This window comes from Ambystoma mexicanum, chromosome 3q, assembly GCF_040938575.1.
Source record: "Ambystoma mexicanum isolate Mex_15411 chromosome 3q, UKY_AmexF1_1, whole genome shotgun sequence".
Lineage (NCBI taxonomy): Eukaryota > Metazoa > Chordata > Amphibia > Caudata > Ambystomatidae > Ambystoma > Ambystoma mexicanum.
The window spans coordinates 546,128,562-546,149,277 of record NC_090926.1 but is presented as its reverse complement, the minus strand read 5'-3'; the positions used below and the strand labels follow the sequence as shown (position 1 = coordinate 546,149,277).

Here is a 20,716-nt window from a genome sequence, read left to right as displayed (position 1 = left end):
GCCCCGAAGGTCTACTTGGCTTTTGTCGATCTCTCAAAGGCCTTTGACATGGTCGACAGGCCCACGCTATGGGCGAAGCTTCAAGCCTGGAAGTGTCCAGCAAACATCTTGGAACCCATGATGGCATTAAACATAGATACAAAAATGCGTGTAAAATTGAATCATCAAGGCGCGCTCTCAGGAGAAATCATGGTGGGACGAGGGGTCAAACAGGGATGTCCGCTAGCCCCTGCCCTGTTCATATCTTTCCTAGGGGACTACCAAGAAGCTGAAGCGAATATTCGGGCTTTTCCCCCGAAGATCGGGAAAATGGAGATACCGCGCCTAATGTACGCAGACGATGTTATCCCCATCGACCAGACCAAAGTGGGATTGCAAAGAAAAATACAGATCCTTGAAAAGTACATCGAGAAAAACCACTTGGCAATTAACAAGGCAAAGACCAAAATCATGGTAATGGAGAAAGTGATCAATAAAGGATCAGCCAAGTTAAACATATTCCTTGACAAAACCAAACTGGAAACTGTAAAGTCTTTCAAATATCTAGGGATCGACTTGGATAGTTCACAAACGGATAAGAGCTTACAAAGCCAACTATGGGAGAAAGTCAAATGGCTCACAGCCCAAACTAGAGCGATTGACCGCAAGTACGGCAAATTCTCCCTGTTTCCGGCGTTAACTTTCTACAAAGCCAAGGTAGTGCCAACATTAATCTATGGTGCAGAGACCTCGCTATACCTCCAAAGGAAGATTTGGGCCAAATTGGAAGGATATGTATGGAAAACAGTATTGGGGCTCCCAAAATCCACCTCCATGCCGGCGATCAGGAGAGATCTTGGGCTGCTTTCCCTGGCGTCTATGGTGGACCAAAGAGCGATGAGCCTATATAGAAAAATCATCATGGCCGAGGGACCACCCATTCTGGTTTCTATAGGTGAGGAAATCGAAACTGGGAAGTGCACGGCCGTGAAAAACTGGGTAAAAAGGAGAAGGGACGATCTGGCAAAAATTCTATGTTCAGAAAAAGAGCTAAAAGAAAACCCCGACAGAATTAAAAAGAAACTAGAAGATCTGGACTGGATCACGACCATAGAAAATGCCACCGAGAACAAACTGTTAAACCATCTCCCGCCTACCTGCAATAAGGCAAAAAAACCATTACAATACTGCGCTAAGTTCCCTGATAAAGGATTGAGAATCAAGATAATGAGAGCAAGGCTCAACCTCCTCCCAACCAGAGAGATTAGTGCCATTAGAGGAGGCGGAGGGGATAAACAGTGTAGACTATGTAAAACGCACGATTCCACGGAAACATTGAAACACTTGGTGATGGAATGCGCTAACACGAAGGAATCAAGAAACCTGTATCTCCCTGCCCTTGATGAGAATTTATGGATATTTCAAACAGACGAGTTGTGGAACAGACTGATCTCCGGTGAAAACAACAAGTGGTCGCAAGCCTTTGCTAAACTCATAGACCGTGTGTTTGACCAAATTAGACGGCAAGACCTCCAAGATGGTCCGCCACAGTAGCAGTCGGGTGGCTAGTGGCCATTGTAATTGCATTCAAGGAACATCCGTACTTTCTACTATTGTCAATTTTGACAAAACTTGGTTTTTACTGAGTAAAGTTCAAATAAAATAAAAAAAAATAAAAAAATAAAAAAATATGGCTTTCCACTTTAGCCCACACATGAATAGGATGTCTGTTCTAGGCTTCTGCCTTTGAAGTTGCTTCTACAACACATGGGCCCAGCTATAACCGGGAAGCCTATTGCACTCTTACTGGGGATTCTGACATATCTCCCAGGTAAAGATCACGCTTCCTTAGGGGTGGGGCGTGGCACAGGCCCTTTAAAGGAAGCTGCAGGACAAAGGGGGCATAGTTCAAATGGGATAATTAGCATGGAGACCATTGTATCGTGGATGTACATGTGCAAAGAGAGGTCAAGGGAAGCCAATAGTCCAGAAACCTATGAGAAGGCAACGTTGGCACTCTTGAATCTTACTGTTCATCACTTCCGTATTAACCCTCAACCTCATGACTTCCTCTGGGTGTGATACAGCAAAGGAAGAAAATCTGTAACAGAACCACATATTGACCATTAACAGAATGCTTGAAAAAGAACCAATCCCCTGATAGGATTTGACTATGTAGGGGGGTGGAACGTCTGATTTGGAAAACCCATCTTTAAGAAAAATGATCCAGACAGAACTTGTGTTGGACCTAAAGCTCCCCAACTTCCCTTGCATAGAGTGAAGACAAGATTTCCAGGTGGGCGGACAGCTCTCACTCAACCTCCTCTGGGGTATGAGAGTGATTGCTGCTGTAAGGAAGCCTGACTGCTACTGAAGACTGATGGTACCCAGAAAGTACAGCCCAAAACTCGGCCAGGTCCCTGCAAGCACTTCTGAAGCATTTCCCATGGCTGCATAAAATAGGGCATTGTATAATGTATTTCAAGGGTTGCAGAACCCAGCATGATTTGAACTTTATTGAGCCAATCAAACTGTAATTGAACTACCGCCGGTGATACTCACAGACTTCTTCATTGCTTGTGGATAAGGCTACACTTTACCGTGCCTGAAGAATCCAATTAAGCCAGGAAGTTGTAAATATTTGCCACTGATCTCATACATTTTATACCAACTTTCCTCATAAAACCATCATGACCGAATGGTCTGCTGTTTCATTATTGCGCTACCCATAGAGTGATTTAACCACAATTACAGGACCCAACACTGCCTGTACCAGGCCACTCTTGAGCTCATTGTGGCACCCATGAATAGTAGTACATGCACCATTTGGGCTGCTAGCCGCTTTGAACTGCAACTCATGCCATTGGAAAAGCAACAAAAAGATTGATACAATCTTGTCAAACCACTTAAAGAGACTAACGTAGTAAATTAATGGACTACACACCACTAAAAAGCCTTCTATATGTTCTAACCCTCTGGTATTTGTAGCCATAGGCTTCATTAGTTAATCAAAAATTACACACTTAATACCAGAGACCAGTATCTAAGCGTGGGACTGGGATTCAAACCTGTGTTGCTTTGCTTTGTGGAGACAAGCATGTTTGACTCTGAGCTATCCTTCTGGCCTAGAATCTGTTAAGACAACATTCACTAATTTTTCACAAAACAAAACTTTCTAAGTAAACATTGTTGCATAGATTTGTTTTTCTGCATGTATGTGTTTTCCTCCTTTCTTTTTCTATTTTTATTTTATTGTGAGTTAGTTTGACATGAAACTTTTTTCACAATCAAAGTAAAAAACAAGGAAGAATATTGTCCTTAATCTTTCTTCTAATTAAAACCTGGTCTCGCACTAGGGAGTCCTTCATTTTTATTCCAAAACGATGTTGCTCGTCTGCTTTACTTTATGTCCGTGGCAACAAGTTTTCCATTAAATGGATGTTTCTTTGAGATTTTCCGGGTCTTTTAAAAGTTTGTCCAGGCAATGTATTCCTGCACAAGTGAATCGCTGGTTCCTTTCTAGCCTAAAATCTTCGCGCCATTCATCAGTGGTTTCGACTTTGAAAGTTTCCATGTATCTGTGAAGGCGCCGCTGTCCTTAGTCGGCTACAGCCGTACATTCCAGTAGAAGATGCCTTGTTGATTCCAGATGGTTGTTCCTTTGTTGGTACCTGTTTTCCCTGTGTTATGTGTACTTGTTTGTTTGATACACACCAAATTTTCATCAGCCCCTCTCGGAGGTATTTTGATGGAAATTTCGATATATAGTTTAGGACATTGTCCCTCTTTCGATGTTCATTTATCATGTTAATTTCAGTTTTAAACAAAAGTTTGCTTCCCTTGTTTGTATACAATCTTGCCTCTTCAGTTTTTCTTTTACGCGGTCTGGGTTAGTTATTAGCTCTTCTATTGATGAATCAAGCTTGTACAGTTGTTTCTTCCACTCTTCTTTCCAGATGTTGAGTATGGATGCACTTTTACCACACTTGTTTTTTGCTAGAATTTTGTGACTCATCGTCGGTTTGTCCACATTGATTTTTCTTAAGAGTGCGAGTGATTTTCATTTAATTTTAGAATAAAGGGACTGCAGCCCAATTCCATTCTTATTGCATCGATTGGTGTTCATCTGGGAAGTTTCAAGATTGGTTTCCAAAAAAGGCTTTCGAGCTTTGCCCATGTTTTCCAAGACAGGTTTAAGCTTGCCTCTCCTCTGTAGGTTAGTGTGGAAACGACCTTCTGCACGTAGAACAGTCGTACTGGAAGTAAAGAGAATTTCCCAAATCTTCTGTTTAAGATAGAGGTTTGGGCGCACAACATTCTCGCTTTGGAAAAGAGCTTTTCTTCCCAGCTTTGTTCCACTGTTGATTGGCTGAATCTTATTCCCAGCTATCTAATCTCTGGTACTTTTTCTAGGATCTCTTCTCCAATCCTCCAACAACATTTTGATGATCTCCAGGTTGTTTTGTTTCATGTAGATTTGCAGTATTTTTAATAGACATTGTAGTCCGATCTGGGTTTCATCTATGATCTCTTGCTCGTTAATTTACGGGGTAAAATGCCTTGTGTCTTTTAGCATTTCTGGGACATCAGCGATGTACAACTTGAAGAGAGTTGCGGTGAGTGGACAGCCTTGTTTGACTCCCTTTTCGATGGGTATTTCCGCTGTTGGTGTACCCTCGTTGTTAATTCTTATCTGAGTGGAAGTGTTTTGTTCTTGATGGTATTAGATTTTAGTATTGACAGAATAAAGAGTTTTAGGTCCGTACCAGTTACCTTACTGAATCCGGTTTGATGGGGATCAATGATGTTGTTGTTATCCACCCAGTCTGATAGGTCTCGCTGCAGATTTGCTGCAAATAGTATCCCTATGGTGGCAAGTAGGGAGATTGGCCGGTAATTCCTTGTGTGGTCCCGTTTCCCTTTCTTGAAAATTGGGACTGTTATGCTTTTGGTCCAGGATTCTGGAATGTTTTTATTTTTTTCGATAAGTTGATCATCCCTTCCCATTTTGCTGGATCCTTTTTCAAATTTAGGTTTGTAAGACTGTCCGGACCTGCCACAGAGGAGTCTTTCAGGTTCCTGATTGCTTGCTCGATTTGATGTTCGTCCATCATCGTTTTTCGAGGATAAGTTGTACAAGTTGAATTATTTTATTTCGTCGTCTCTTGGACTCCTTTCTGTCAGTTATACCTAGAGTCACCAACATTGATCTAGGTTTGCCTTGATCTGTGTATTAACTTTACAGTTGTGGGATTGTGTATGTTTTTAACCAACTATTTGAGTTTTAGGAATGTATCTATATTTTATTAGACTCTGTGTGGGCACTGCACTTATTTTGGTACCACAGTGCTAGTGTGGTTTCAATGCTTCTATACTGGTTCACACATCTCCAGAGTTTATATCCTGCACTCAGTCCCATGCTACCTTAACAGGAGAAGGAGATATACAATACCTTTGGTTCCCATTCCACCTTTATGGCCGGATCACTGTTGCACTAATAGTAGTGAGGGGTGGAGTAAAGCACTAAGAAGCCATTACTTGCCTCTGTACTATTGCTTGCCAATACTGATTTCTTTGCATGGTACACACCAAGAAACACCTGCGGAATTCCAGACAGCAAGAAGACCCATAGGGCCGGTGTTTGTTGAGTTTGGTCCGAAATGTGGTACATGAGTTAGTGGTGCAGTGGGGGTGATAGAGTTGGGAGAGTTCAAGAAGGTCGAAGAGTAGAGAGCAGAGGAAAAAAGGAAGTGCAGGGTGTGGACACCCCACAAACGTAAGCACAACTGGACAACAGGCATTGTTGCCATCTTTCAGGCCAGCATTTAGTAGACTTACATGCGGGCGGGGGAGGGGCCAACAACTTGCTGCCAGAAGTAAACCACCAGCATTAGCAAAAGCCAACATTAAGATTGCAGCATTCAGGCCTAGATGTATATGTATATTTGCATGTATGTGTTTGGACAACAATGTGCTCTGAACAGAAACGCATAATTAAAATTCACAGAGAAAACACGGCATAGAGTAATAGGAACAATCATTTGGGCAAGTGGCTGTCAAAGCAAAGATGAGTATGGAAGACAAAAGCGTTTGGTAAGGAGGGTGTAAAATAGAACAGAACCCAGAGACAATGGGCCTCATTCCGAGTATGGAGGTAGTCATGGCGCTATTTGCGCCATGACTACCTCCCATACCGGTACCGAGTCCGACCTGGTTCATTGGGGACTTACCAGTCCATTCTGACCTCGGAGGGACTGGTAAGTCCCCATTGAAAAAACCATTGCCCATTCCCATTTCAGCCCCCATAGGGCTCAATGGGAATGGGGAAGTAGCTAATAACGGTACCGCAATTTGCGGTACCGTTATTAGCTCTAAAGTCCCTTAACGGGTCCCGTCCTTAACACCTGGTCAGACCAGGCATTAAGGAAGGGACCTGCTAAGGGACCTCGGAATAGGGCGCAAAGGGATTACCGGCACCAATGTCCTTAACGGTGCCCGGTATCCCTTTGCGCCCACCTCGGAATGAGGCCCAATGTAGCGTTACAATGGTCAATGGATATGGGCGAAATGTACTCACAGTAAGGGCGGAAGAGTGCATTTAGGAACGTGGACTGCCATACTTAAGAGAGGGAGGGTGCATTTGCCCAGGGGAGCAGATGGTGTTTAAGTGCTGATCTGAACGTGTGGATTTTGCTGCAGTGGAAGGCCTTTCCTTTGACACGGGACATGAATTGAGAAGGATCGATTGTGGGTGGCAGCACAAAGTGGGTGTGGAATAAAAAGGTTGACAGTGTTGTGGGAGCAGAGGATATTAGTGGAGGTGTATCACAAGCTAAGAGATGGCCAAATAAGGGTAGGCATGGCCCTATATTGAGTAAAGACCTGTACAGTGAATTTGACGAGGAGGGCATTACCCACAGACAGCCAGCAAGCATGGAGGAAGTAAGAGATTTTATAAGCACTTGGCCATGATTTACACCCAAAATTAGGATTTTATATTCTTTTCATTTTCTTATACAGTGTAAGAAAGGATGGATGCATATTATAGGATGCTGATAAACCATCAGACGAGCGGATGAAACACATTGTAATGTTTATGTGGTATGAAAAAGTCCATCTAACATTGGGGACCATCAGTGGGGTGGTCAAAGGGGCTGGGAGCTAACACAAGCTAGTGGATGTTGAATCCGGAGGAGGGATTTGGTCCCTGCACTAAAGCAAGGGGCCGTCACAGATGCACTGAGCCCACCTTATCACCTGGGAGGAGAGAGTGAAGGAGGGCACTTACCATCAGGAGAGAGAACACTTAGAGAAGAATTGTTATTCAAAGAGAGAGTTTGGAGAGGAATAGCAGTGTTACAATTTGGAGGGAGAAGTGCTAAGAGAGGCTGGGAAGGAAGCCTAGGATGAGGGTGGGGGCTCCCAGGCGAGAGGGGAATATATCCCTGTTCTATTTAAAATGGAGGCATGAGCACAGTGACCACAAAAGACTCTCAAACATAGGAAGGTTCCAGGGACGGGTTTGGTCTGGTCTATGACAGGCAATAGAGGAGGGTGGAGGAACGCGTCAGTGCTACCTCACCGAGGGACAGAGAGGCCATTGTAGAAAGATCAATGGGGACAGATTCCAATGGACCAAGACCCAGCGAGGGCAGCAACTGGGTCAACTACTGACACGGTTCCCCAGAGCAGGGAATGGACCTTGCTGAAGTAGATTTTCAGTCACTGGGGCTCCTTGAGGAGGAGTTCCAAGTGTGGCAGAACCGGACATCATTCTCTTTTGGATCACAATGTCAGATGAAAGAGAATTTTGGAACTCTATGGCCCACACCCCAAGGAAAAAGAGCAGAGTATCTCCAGCCAATGAAGCCGAAGGCCTTCATGTGCCTGAGCCAAGAATTTCTTTGAGGAATTTCTTTCATTGTGCCTGCATTTTGATCGGAGGATTTCCCCACAAATGAACCCTGAAACCTCAGGACTGTTTCCCTGAGCCTGCTTCATTTGGGCATCCAACTAAGGCTGTGCTGTGTCAGTAGAGTAGATACATACATTCCAGGATCCAGTTATGGCAGGGATCCTCAATTCTTCACTTGTATCTCAGTATCACTGATGACTGTTGTCACAAAATGAGTTTGTCCTGAATGTACTCTGTCAATGATAGAAAGACCCGGGCACCTCTGAAATCTTCACTTTCCCCCTCTGGAAACTGGTTATTCTTAACTCTTAAAAAGAGTTTCCTTCAAACTTACCCTTCCTCTGAAGAACTGATTCATTTTGTTTTTCTTTGCAGATTTCCTTTCTCCCTCAAATGATGGAAGCCCTTGCTGACTCAGCCTGTGGGAAGCTTTCTCCTCTTCTGACGCTGGACCATTCGCCACAGAAAGACCTAAAGCTAAGAGGGAACATTAGTTCAAATCAGATCTACTTTACCGAGGGAATGCAGCCTCGAAACATTAATACAGCTTCTGAATATTAAGGTGAATTTGAAAGTAAAACAAGATAAGAAGTGAGAAGGCTAGTTTGTTACAGACATTAATTTGCAGAAACTGAAAATCTACCACGTGGGCGAGAGTAGCCAATGTTAACCCTATGCAGAATATAGCTCTTCCAAAACATAAAATAAAGCAACAATACTGCACATTTTAACATGTTTAAATGTCAACACATTGTACAATATACCACATGACACTTTGGGGTCTCATTACAAGTTTGGCAGTAGCCGTGCCGTTAAAACCGGCAGGCTGGCGCCAAACTTGTGAATTTTTGCTGCCCCTGGCAATGGGGAAATACAGAGCCATTACAACCCTGGTGGACCCTGTATTTCCCCATTGCCAGGGGCCGGAAACTTTTACTCCACTTTCCCATCATTCAAAATGGTGCTGGTGCATCCGACATGCTCTGCTCGCAGGTGCCGTTCTGCCCGCCAGGCCCGACCTGGCAGGTGAAAAGGCATCCGCGAGCAGAACTCGTAGTTTGCCGGTCCGGTAACTATGGTACTGTAATGAGGCCCTATGATACAGACATTCAGAGTAAGGTCAGAATTATGGGGCGGTGCATCTTGGGGTAGGGGAGTGACGGTGATCCGGCTGCTGGGCCGTGTTTGAGCATTTTTTGAACCTACCATTACAGTCCTCGGGGCACCGAAGCACGAATGAGGCGATAATGCTGCACAGCGGTCCTTCCTTTGATTCCCACTGATGCTCTGCACTACAGATGATTCTGCTGCAACCAATACAGATCATGGATGCGCTGCTAGCTCTTCCTGCCACCCCAGAGATGACATTAGTATACCTCTCTATAGCCAATACAATCTTTTGTGACAGAGAGTGCCATAACGATAAAGCTCTGCTGAACTTTTCATGCCACTCTGCACACCACATGGTTGCTAGGCATGCTACAGTTCCTTGTCTTCATGTGCTGCGATGTACCATAACTGCAGCAAAAGGAGCATGCATCTTTCAGTGTGTCACCTTTGCACTTCATGGAAACGTGATACAATGAGGCACTGAAACAAGAAAATAAAAAGGGCTCTCCCTCTAGATGTGGTCACCTACCCTGCATCCCCCCTCTTACTCCCTCTCTCCCTCTCTCTCGCTGTTACCAAACTTGTGTTCCCACGCCTGGTCTCCCACTAACAGATTCACGTGGCATTAGTGGATCCAGCTCTATTCTGAATTTTGTGCAATGGGTCTGTATCCAATGTCCATTGAGATTCGGCACCCCGACATCACTTGCCTATGTTTCTCCATCTTTGTTAACTCTTCATGGCCCGACGACTTCTCTTAGACTTAAACTCTTCGTGCTGATATTACACCTTGCAAAGACTCCACATACAGAAATGACTCCACCCCATTCAGCGACTTCTCCCTTCAAACCTCCTGACCACACTGCTCTGGATTGGTTCATCGGGTGGCATTCATGAAAGACAGACTCGATGTACCCTCTCTCACTGTCAGCCATAGATGTACCTTTATCACAGCTGCGTTCAATAAACGAATGGCAGGACAGAACTGAGGCCTCAGTGATTTCATTTCAGTTAGGACCCCTGGATAGTGAGGTTCAGAATGTCTACTGTCAGCCACCATGCATTTTTCTCCTGATGTAGAAACCTGCTTAGTACTGTAGGATTCTTACTGAAGGCACTCCCTCCCCCCCACCCGCGCCCAGCAATTTGTCAGGCTTTCTTGCCCACCAGTAAATTGCTCCATCCTTGTACTGAGTACAATTATTATCTATTTGCAGTGTGGCAAATGTATTGTTCCAATTACTTACTGGTAATTTTCAATTCTCCTTGTCTTAATATTATTTGTCCCAGTACTTACCTTTGAGGTATCTCCCCATGACCAATGAACATTCCCAACTCTATTTCCGATACCCATAATCCAGCCCTTAGTATTTCCCACTGGATTACAGGTCCTTTCATCCACTAAAGAGTGGTAGAGGTGGGAAGTTCTTACTGTGACACCGAAGAGTAGGACTAAAAGTAGAGAACATTACTGGTAAGCAACTACTGCCATTTCTTGCTTCTTTGTCCCAGTACTTAACTATGGTATACCAAAACCTTTGATGGAACGAGGCTATAAATAATCCACACAGGTCAAATTACTAAATGCGCGACCCACAACACACTTTGTATGCCGCTTCATTAGCACTCTACTCCCTTCAGTGAATGCTTATGCAATTGAGAAGGTTGCTGGATAGTCCACATTGACTCTCTAATGCTTCATGAAAGTATTGGGTTCAGACATTGTTACCACCACACAGATGTCTATCAGTGGCACCCTCTCTGCATTGCCCTTCCCCTTAGAAGACCTCCCATGAATTCTACACGCAAGGGAAACAATTGAAACTTTGTGTGCTAGGGAAATAGCTTAGATAAATCTACTGATTGGAACTACAGAATCCTTCCTCCTTTCTCCTGCTGCTGCAAATGTCACAAAGAGAATGCCCGTCTAGACAAGGCAACACATGACAGATAAGTGAGGACGCCCCTTCAAACATCCAAGGTGCACCACACCTCTTCCTCTGGGGATGTAGGCACCAGAAAAATGCAGTCAAGACAATCTCTTATGCCTGATGAAAAGATGAAAATCTGACAGAGGTTTGGACAGGTAAATTGGACCACCCAGAACCAGATCTTCAGGCAAAACTGTTAACAATGATTAGCAATCAAGGACCCCATCTTCCCCAGTCTGTGGGGAAAGTGATTTTCACCAAAGATACTTTCTTCAGGGTCCGCATCCTTACAGTCACTGTTTTGAAAAGTGCCAAGGGGAGAGTGGGATATTGCAGAGACTTAAGGACCAGCTGAGGTCCCCAAAGGTAATCCGCGGACTGCATTGCAGGGCGAGCAAGCGAGAAACATCAATGCAGCCTACCCAAGGTATAGGTTATGTCCTCACCTGATGGTACAATGTTTTTATGAAAGCCCCCTGAGACCTGAGTTTGGAAACTGCTGACACTGCAATGACCAGAATGCAATAGGAGAGAGGTTGAATATTCCTTCTGATCCCCTAACCAACACATCTTTTTCCAGTACTGTCTGTATGTTATTGGGGTAGTGGGCCTTCTGCACCTCTGTGCTGACAGTGATACTTGATATGATATGATATGATGGGTTATTTATAACACGCTTAATACCCAGAGGTTTCTAAGCGCAGACCCGGGGATTGAACCTCTGGTGCCCCGTGACGTTTTGCTTCCAAGGAGAGCAGGTTGCCACTGAGCTATCCTCCCCAGACTTCGGCTGCAAGTCTTAAAGCAAGCAGTTTCCAAACTGCCAATTTCCAGGGCCTGACCTGTGGACCCTTCCCCTGGACTCTGATTGGAAAAGGGAAAGAAGTGGGAATACAGGTTGTCCATGATAAGCCTTGAACAAAACCTCTGCAGCAATGCACTGTTCTGCATTGCAAACAGATCCTGGGATGGAACAAGGAGATCATACAGGAATGTTCTCGGGCAGCCATAGCTGTATTGTTATGTTTCTGGACACATGGAATTCCCATTTCAGATGATCCACCACCATATTGCCCACGCCCTTTATGTGGACTACCCTGAGTCACAGAAGGTGTCACTCGGCCATCTGGAAAGTGAACCTGTTCAACTGATGGGAACTGATAGTCACTCTATGTTGATATATGACAGGGTTGTGATATTGTCTGTCCGAACCAGTAATGATTTCTGATGCCGAGTCCAGCAAGAAAACATTCTCCAAGATCCCCTTGACCAACCACCTCTGTAATGCTAACTTCAGTTTTTCTGTGTATTGGAATGTTCCACTCTGGCTCCTGAGAAGAAGGAACACAGTGATAAGGCAAGTGCACTATGAGTGAACGTATGTGAAGTCTTGCCAATGGGAGATCAAAGAACCAGACCACTATATGTCCATGAATCTGTAAAAGCAGTCTTGTGAGTGCCGTCCTTGACTCAGGAGTGCTACTTAACAGGGATAGCACATTTTCCCTCTGAAATTCGGGAAAAGAGATTCATCCAATATGAGTAGAAGAGAGCCTCTTTACATTGCAGAACCTGAGATAGCTCCAGCTGTGACTGTTTCCAGTTTTAAAAGTCCAGAAAAGCTCAGTAGCTCACAGGTTGTCTGTCCTTGCCCCTTCAGCCAATCTGCTCATACTGCACTAATCATTCAGTGATCCTGGTAGGTGAACACTTGGATCCCCTGCAGATATGAAGCAGCTACCACCACTGGCAAGAACTCAGGGTCGGATTTCATACCTAATGGGATAGATCCTAACTGGTAGTAGTCGTACCTTACTGCATGGTGTGTAGTCAAAGGATCGAATCTAAAGGCTCGACAGGTCAAAGGATCAACACCAAAGGGTCGACAGTTCAAAGGATCTAATTTTTTTTTTTAATCATGTATATTTTTTTAGGTTTTCGTTTAAGGAAAAAAAGTGGTTTTTACCAAAAAAAAGGGATCGGGTGGGGGACCCCCCCCAAAAAAAAAGAAATATGTGATTTTTTTTATTTTTTAAATATGATCCTTTGACCTGTCGACCCTTTGATGTCGATCCTTTGACCTGTCGACCCTTTAGATTCGATCCTTTGACTGGCAACCTTACTGCACATCTGAGGAATTTATTGTGGGCTAGCAGCCATCCTGATGACCCAGCCAAACCATGACTTTTTATTTTCTGATCAGTGGAATTCTCTTTTGCAAGATGTCCTTCTTGAAACTGTGTTTTTGGACATAGTGGTTAAGACCCTTTAGATCAAACACCAGACCAAACCTCCTGAAAGTTTGGAAATCAAGACAATGACCATATAGATTCCTTCCTCCTTTGGAACCTCTCCGTATCAGGACTTTCAGTCATTTTTCTTTCAGTGCCTCTATGCTCAACACAAACCCTTTTATCTTGACTCTGTTCCTCAAAAGGGGAGCATACATGGAATCTGTTTGGACAGGATTTTCTTGGAATTTGATTCTGTGTTCCAGTTTGAGCAGCCAGAGAACTGAATAGTCCACCTGTGCAAAGGCATCTTTGAAATTTGACAGACAAGCTCCAAATTGTTATTGCACACCAGGGATTGTTCTGCTGCAAGGTAATGGTAAAACAAGCAGGCTGTTGCTTTATCTTGATTCTATATTCATGCTGGTATTTGGCTTTGTACTAGAAAGTCCACTGTCCCTTTACTGTTTCTTGTGGTCTATAGTCCCAACTCTATACCCTGGTTTACTCTGTTGTCGGATTTATTGTGAATCTAAGTTATTTCACTAAGGCACACCCTCTGATTTATTCCCCTTAGTATTATTATTAATTATTATTATTATTGTTAGTATTATTATTATTATAATTATACAATCCCACCCCACATTTCCTGGACAAGAAACAGCCTTTTTTCAGAGCTGAAACTCGAATTTATTTAAATTTAAACGAATAAAAAGCAAGGATGATATCCTAACTTTATGCTCGGAAGGTCCACTCATTATCATAGAGACAAAGGCAGCTGGTCTACAAAAAGAAAAAGATTCCACCTGCCTTTACATTCTCACCAGTTCACAGAACACATACAATAGTACACATGAATCAAATGTGCTTAGCTTTGAGCATCTAATTCTATGTGTTACAATGCAACTTCTAAGCAACACAATCTAATTTATGGTAACATTAAGACTTGTTGCCCATTGTGTTAAAGCTTTCCTGACAATTACAAACAATTGGCTTTTTATTAAAAGGCAAATAGTTTAAAGACCATTGTTTTGTCCAATATCAACTACAAGTATTGGTATCAGCGAAAAGATACATAAAAGTCAACAGTAATATTAATTACATTTGGTTGATCTTTCCGACTGTCTAATAATAATTAGGCTTTTATATAGCGCTACAAACCCTCAGGTATCTGAGCGCTGCTTATTATTACCCACGGTGTGTGGTGCTCATTTATCGACCTCGGAAGGATGAAAGGCTGAGTTTGGCCCCGCCGGGATTCGAACCTGCGTTAACAGGCTCTGCACGGGTGTCAAAGCGGGCGCTCTACTCGCTGTGCCACTTGACCGTCTAGATATGGTGCTGTTGGTTTCTAGCTTATGCATGTAAATAAATATAAGCAATGGTAGTTTGCAGAATCTACTGGCTTAAGGTTAGGGGAGCGGTGCTATGAATTTTGAACATTCAGATTTTTGGTTCATCTACACTACATAGAAATACAGTTTGATGATCTTCTGACAGTGTAATAAGTTTTCTTTTCACTTCACTTTGCAAATTGAGCTAATCTTGTGCAGGGTCCTCCCCCATCCGCACTATCTCATGGGCAAGGTCTGAATGCTCATTTAAATTTGCATAATCACAATAGCGCTTCACAGGTGTTGATATAGTAACTATCTGTCAGGCTATGCAGTCTGTGCATGAGTGCAATGCCCTAGTTTTGACTACACACACACATGTGAAAACACATAGGGTTACATTTACCTGACTACGGTTTAGAAAGACTGTGTGCAATGCACAATAATGCTGTTTCTTCTACACTGAATTATATCTCAGTTGGCTTTGATATATAGTGAGAAAGCACTGTGCATTTCAAGCTAAAATGTTAAAGGATTCTATTTGTAATCAGCCCCCCCTTACTTGCTTTCCCTCCCATTCTCACCTATTCAAGGGAGCCAGCAATCCTAGTGAGCATCTATAAATTTGCATTGGTGGTTTTTATCCTCAATTTTGGATAATTATTTTAAGGAATGGAGCCAGGATGGACCCTCACAGACGCCAGGTAATCTCCCTATTCAGGCAGGCCCATCGACTCTCTACTGTATGGGCTTCTGGGAAATCGGGCTTGCCTCAGGGAAATCAGGTGTCACTGTAGGTAAAATCTGATTCAGGCTTCCTCTTAGACAACACCCATGATCCCTCTCATTCAGCAATATGTCATTATGCCTCTTATGCAGCCTTCAGAATCCAGCAGCTCGCACCCTACTTTCTGTGGGTTCTGTCAAGCATATGCTCTCATTTTCTCACACTATATCATATTTCATTATAAATTTTGATTTGTGAAATCTTCCCATTCGCTGCCTTAAGAGGGTGACACTCCCAGAGACTGCGCCCTTTAATTTCATATATTGATAATATTTTTGAGCATGTGACTGTGGTGATGTTATACGATTTTCTGTCCTAACGTATGCTAGAAATCATTCCCATCATTAGAATGGAGGATAGCACAGGGGCAACGCGCTGGTCATGCAAGCAAGACCATGCAGAAGTTTGAATCCTAGACCTGTGTTTAGAAACCAAACTTGTATCGGTAATCAGCATGTTATAAAAAACCAATAAATAAATAAAATAAGACTATAGATTAGTAGAACGAAACTACAGCACTGAATTCAGACAAAAGCAACTTACGTTTGTGACATGAAAAATGAACTGCATTACTTCTATTTTTATAATTTATAAATTATTAATACATATTAATATGTAACGTCTGGTCTTGTGTTTTAGGAAGCTTTCAGAGCATGTGTCCTTTTTATTCTAAACATAAGCACTGGGAAATTATAGGCAAAAGTGTTTGAAGCACCAAATAACACCATTCAGCTCTATTTCTGTCAAACTCTGCATGTTAAGGCTTCCTTTGCAGTTAATAATCAATATGTATAGCTGAAATGCACCCTTTGTAAAACCTTCCATTAGCTCAAAAGATGGTGAATTATAAATAAGAAGTTAAAAGTGTAAGTGCATTTATTGATGCTTTGATTCTGAAAACCAGACCTCCCTCTTATGATCACCCCAGCTCTAAAATGGACAATGAAACCATGTTTTGGGATCTTTTAGGATGCAAAGATGTATATCCAAGGTTTTTGTAAACCTTGAGCACATGATCCTTTTGTTATAATTGACTTAATGTGTCTTTTTTGATGACTGGCTAAGGAAGCCTGTATTTCCTGATTGCACAACTAATCCCCCTGAGGTCTAAACCTAGAACATTTCTTATTTTTCCAAAGTAAGTAGAACTGAAGTTAGAATCACTCAAGAACAGACAACAAATAGTGTGGAAAAGTTAAAGATAGGGCACTGGCTTTTGTTAATACTTCAATATGCTTAATGGCCAATATTTAAAACACACCCATTGTATACCCTTGCAATAAAAACATGCATTCGTCCATTTATAATTACATCACAGTGATTGTCCTCCCATAATTTGGACAATTTAATCAGAAGATGAAAGCACACTTGGCAAACATACTGCTGTTAAGGAAATAAATACTATTTCCATTTAACATGATTGCATATATTCTGAATAAGATAAATATTACAAATATAAAAGAACAATGTAAATTCTCAAACATATATTTATCTTTGTAGCACAAGTGTTAGGATTCTGATGAAGCTCATTTTCTTCCTGGGTAAAAGAAAACTGTGATCCATTTGAAAACACGTGGCATGTTGGCTTATGAAATTCAAGGTGAATTACTTTACTTGTGTGGTTTACAAAAAAGACATTGCAGTGGTACAAACTAAGTTCTATTCAGTACTTGGCAACAGTTCTCACATTAATATGTAGAAACAGGTACCAGTGCTCTGTTGGAGGTTTCTCCTTCCATTTCACACTTGAGAATTCAATAACAGGTCTTTGTTAGAAAAGTTGCCTTTAGCATGTATTGCTGTTGCCTGAAGGTTTGCAATATTCCAAGGTGCTTGGTACATTAATAAATAGGCACTTCTCAACACTTCCTGCTCTGATACAGACATTCTCAATTTCTCTCCATTGAAGTCTACACTGTCTTGCTTTATTCAGGCCACTACTGGGAGCCTGAGCTGTGTATGATGCATACGACCTGTATCTCAGGCTTAGGTCTGCCCCAGTGAACACCATTCTTAGATCACTCTTTTCATCCACATTATCTCTGATAGTAGCTTCTTCTGCTTCTTTGAAGATATGGGCAAGATTTAATTTACTTCAATATTGTCTGGCAATGATGCTTCCTAAACCCTTAGATGGAACAGTTTTGACAAGAAACGCACCTTATAAATCTGCTGGGGCTTCTTCCATTTCCAGAGGATTTTCAATTTATGTTCAAGATGACTGGCATTTCCTTCCTGAGTGTATGTTTAAACCAGGGTTGTCCAACTTACGGCTTGCAGGCCACAATGCGGCCCTCCAAGCCATTTTATGTGTCCTGCGAGGCAGATTTATTTATTTATGCAACGTTTGTCGGGTACCTGTATCCGACAAACATTGCATAAATAAATAAACCGGGTCGTGGCTGAGGACCGGGTCGTGGCAGAGGACTGTAACTGCCCCTGGAGGGGTCACCAGAGGCAGTTACAGTCCTCCACCAGGACACGGTTAATTTATTTATTTATGAAAGGTTTGTCGGATACGTGGACCCGGCAGATTTATTTATTCATGTAATGTTGTTGGATACCTGTATACGACAAACATTACATAAATAAATACATTAACTGGGTCATGGCTTCCAGGAGGGCTGGGGTGGGGCTAGGGCTGGGTCAGTGCCTGCTTTCTCAACCTCGCTTAGCTGGGCATCCAGAACAGGCCCAAGCCCTGCCCTCTTGCTTGCAACTTTCCCCTGATTTATTGGTGAAAGAAAGAAAAAATTACATGTGCGCCTCAGGTTGTTTGCACACAGAGCCCTTGGACTTATAGCAGAGTTTCTTTTGCTGCAGTCAAGAGGGCCAGCCCTGAGCAACTCAGGGGTCCACAGCCCTGATGTATTGGTGAAAGAAAGAAAAAGTCACGTGTGTGAGTAGGTTGGTTGTGCACAGAGCCCCTAGTCTTGTAGCAGAATTTTGCTGCAGTCAAGAAGGCCAGCATTCACTGGAGGAGAGAAGTGCACAGGCACCAAACCCCAGACTTGTGTACCCCATGATATCAGATGCCCCTGTTGTTCTTGAAGCTACCCTGCCCTGGCTCTGTTTTCGCGCCCAGGCCCTACAACCTTAAGAAGGCCCAGCAAGCTCCTGGTGTGGGCTGGAGGGAGGGGGCAGGACTAGCTACCAGCTGCTGCCACCGGCCCCATTCGAGCACCGATCGGGCACGGTCGGGCCTTGCCTTCACGGCGTAGCTGTGTCCTGCTGGGGGGCACCCCACCTGAGACGCTCTTGTTAAGCCGGGTGGTCTGTCGGCCCAGGCGGGCCATGGACCCGTCTAGTGCCAACATGCCAGTGGGCACACTGCACCAGGCTTGCTCGCATTCCGATTGGGCCTGCTGGCTGGCAGCTAGGCCCGAATCTATGAAAATCTGGAGCAGGGCCTGCTGAAAGAAACTGTGCTACAATGTGCCTCTTCTGTTGGGCTCTGCCTGCCGGCGCTTCCCCCTACACGTGGGAAACGCAGCTCTGCAGATGTTCAGGGCTTACGGGAGGGCTGGGGCTGGGTCAGGGCCTGCCTTCTCACCCTCGCTTAGCGGGGATTCCAGAATGGGCCCAACCCCTGCCCTCTTGTTTGCAACTCATACTTATCTACAGGGGAGAATCTGTGATCAGAAAGGCAGATCTCCCAGGATGAGGCTCATCCATTGCACATCGGATTTGTGGAGCCCTGCGATGTCCCCAAATGTGGGATACTCGACTACATTATTTCTGGTAGTGAAAAAGTTAAGTGTGCAAGCAAGGTTGTTTGCACACAGAGCCCCTGGTCTTGTAGCAGAGTTTCTTTTGCTGCATCAAGAGGGCCAGCCCTGAGCAGCTCAGGGGTCCACAGCCCTGATTTATTGGTGAAAGAAAGAAAAAGTCATGTGTTTGAGTAGGTTGCTTGCACACAGAGCCCCTGGTCTTGTAGCAGAGTCTCTTTTGCTGCAGTCAAGAAGGCCAGTCCTGAGCAGCTCATGGGTCCACAGCTCTGATCTATTGGTGAAAGAAAGAAAAAGTCACGTGTGTGAGTAGGTTGGTTGCGCACAGAGCCCCTGGTCATGTGGCAGAATGTATTTTGCTGCAGCCTCCTGTTCCTCCCCTCCTTTGGCCTCCTCCTCCTTCTGTTCCTCAACTGCTCTTTTCACTTCACATTTTGCCCCCACTTTCTTCTCCTCTTCTCTTACTATCTGCTCCACATAACAGCCTCCATCCTCATCTCCTCTACCAGTCTCTCCTTTCTTCAATTATCACTCTTACTCGTTCTCGAAACTCCTGCACCCTCCGCTTTTCCTGTGTCAGATTTTACACTCCAATGTCCCCTTCTCCAGGAAAGGCCATGCAGTGAGGGTCCATGACCCGGTTAATATTTATTTATGCAATGTTCGGCGGATACATGGACCCGGCTTATTTATTTACTTATGCAATATTTGTCGGATACCTGTATCCCACAAACATTGCATAAATACATAAATATACAGGTATCCGACAAACACTGCATGACTAAATATATACCCCTATTAACATCACACACATGCAGCCACCCAATTGCTTTCAGAGGGAAGCTGCGGGAGCTGTGCTGGGTGTGGTTCAAAAGAAAACATTGCTTATGGCGAACAGAAATCACCCGGTTTGAATAGTACCCAAGGGGGAGGTTTTTTGTAAAATGGGATGCAAATTGTGCATTTTAACGAATATTTACTCTGCAACACTGGTCAACACTATTATCTGCATAGTGAAGTAACTCAATTAGGTTCACCTTTGGGTGATCGCCTTTCCACATTTTACCTGTTGAATTGGAAAGGAGTGGTTGCAAAAATCAGCAAGGGCCGGAGCGAGGTGTCAATGTGGTCCTTGATGGTTTTAGAGGAACAGGGATGAACCTGTTTTGATGAGGCTTTCATAGATCGGACTTGTCTAGCGACCTCGTCAGGGAAGAAAAGAGGAAAGGACCAGAAGGATGGTGGGGGTGGCTAAAGGAGGATCAGCAAGCACAGATGGAGAGGAGAGTTGAGAGTTGAGAGGGTGGACAGGATGTCCTGGGTTTTTGAGATGAAGTGAGAGGCAAGGGCATTGCAAAGAGCCTGGGAGGCAACAGGAGGGGTAAAGACTGCAGCCGGGTTGGCCAGCTCCTTACAGATTTTAAAGAGTTCAGCCGAATTGTTAGATGCGCAGAGACACAAGCTTGAATGTGGACTCTCTTCTTGGTGAGGACAGAGAGTCGGTATTACCTTTGTGGCAGGCGACAGGCCAGTTTGTCAGAGGATGAACAAGAAGCCCTCAATTTCTTCTCAGCCGCCCTACACATATGTTTAAGTGTAGCTAGGTCAGAGTCATACCTGGAATTGCACTTGGCTTTGGACTTCAAATGGATCCTCATGACAGGGGCAAGGGCATCAAGTGTATCACAAATTGAAGAGTGG

General features: G+C 43.8%; 1 protein-coding gene and 1 non-coding gene across 3 annotated transcripts in view; one reads left to right on the top strand and one right to left on the bottom strand.

Moving 5' to 3' along the window:
* DOCK2 (dedicator of cytokinesis 2) overlaps nt 1–20,716 on the bottom strand; it is a 2,833,934-nt gene that overhangs the window by 43,300 nt on the left and 2,769,918 nt on the right. For both annotated transcript variants that reach the window (XM_069654309.1, XM_069654310.1), the window contains one exon: nt 8,229–8,371. In XM_069654309.1, coding sequence (XP_069510410.1) covers nt 8,229–8,371 — 143 coding nt within the window. The remainder of the gene's footprint in view (nt 1–8,228; nt 8,372–20,716) is intronic.
* LOC138448177 (U1 spliceosomal RNA) lies at nt 18,898–19,065 on the top strand. The gene has a single exon (XR_011260027.1). It is a non-coding gene; the product is annotated as a U1 spliceosomal RNA (small nuclear RNA).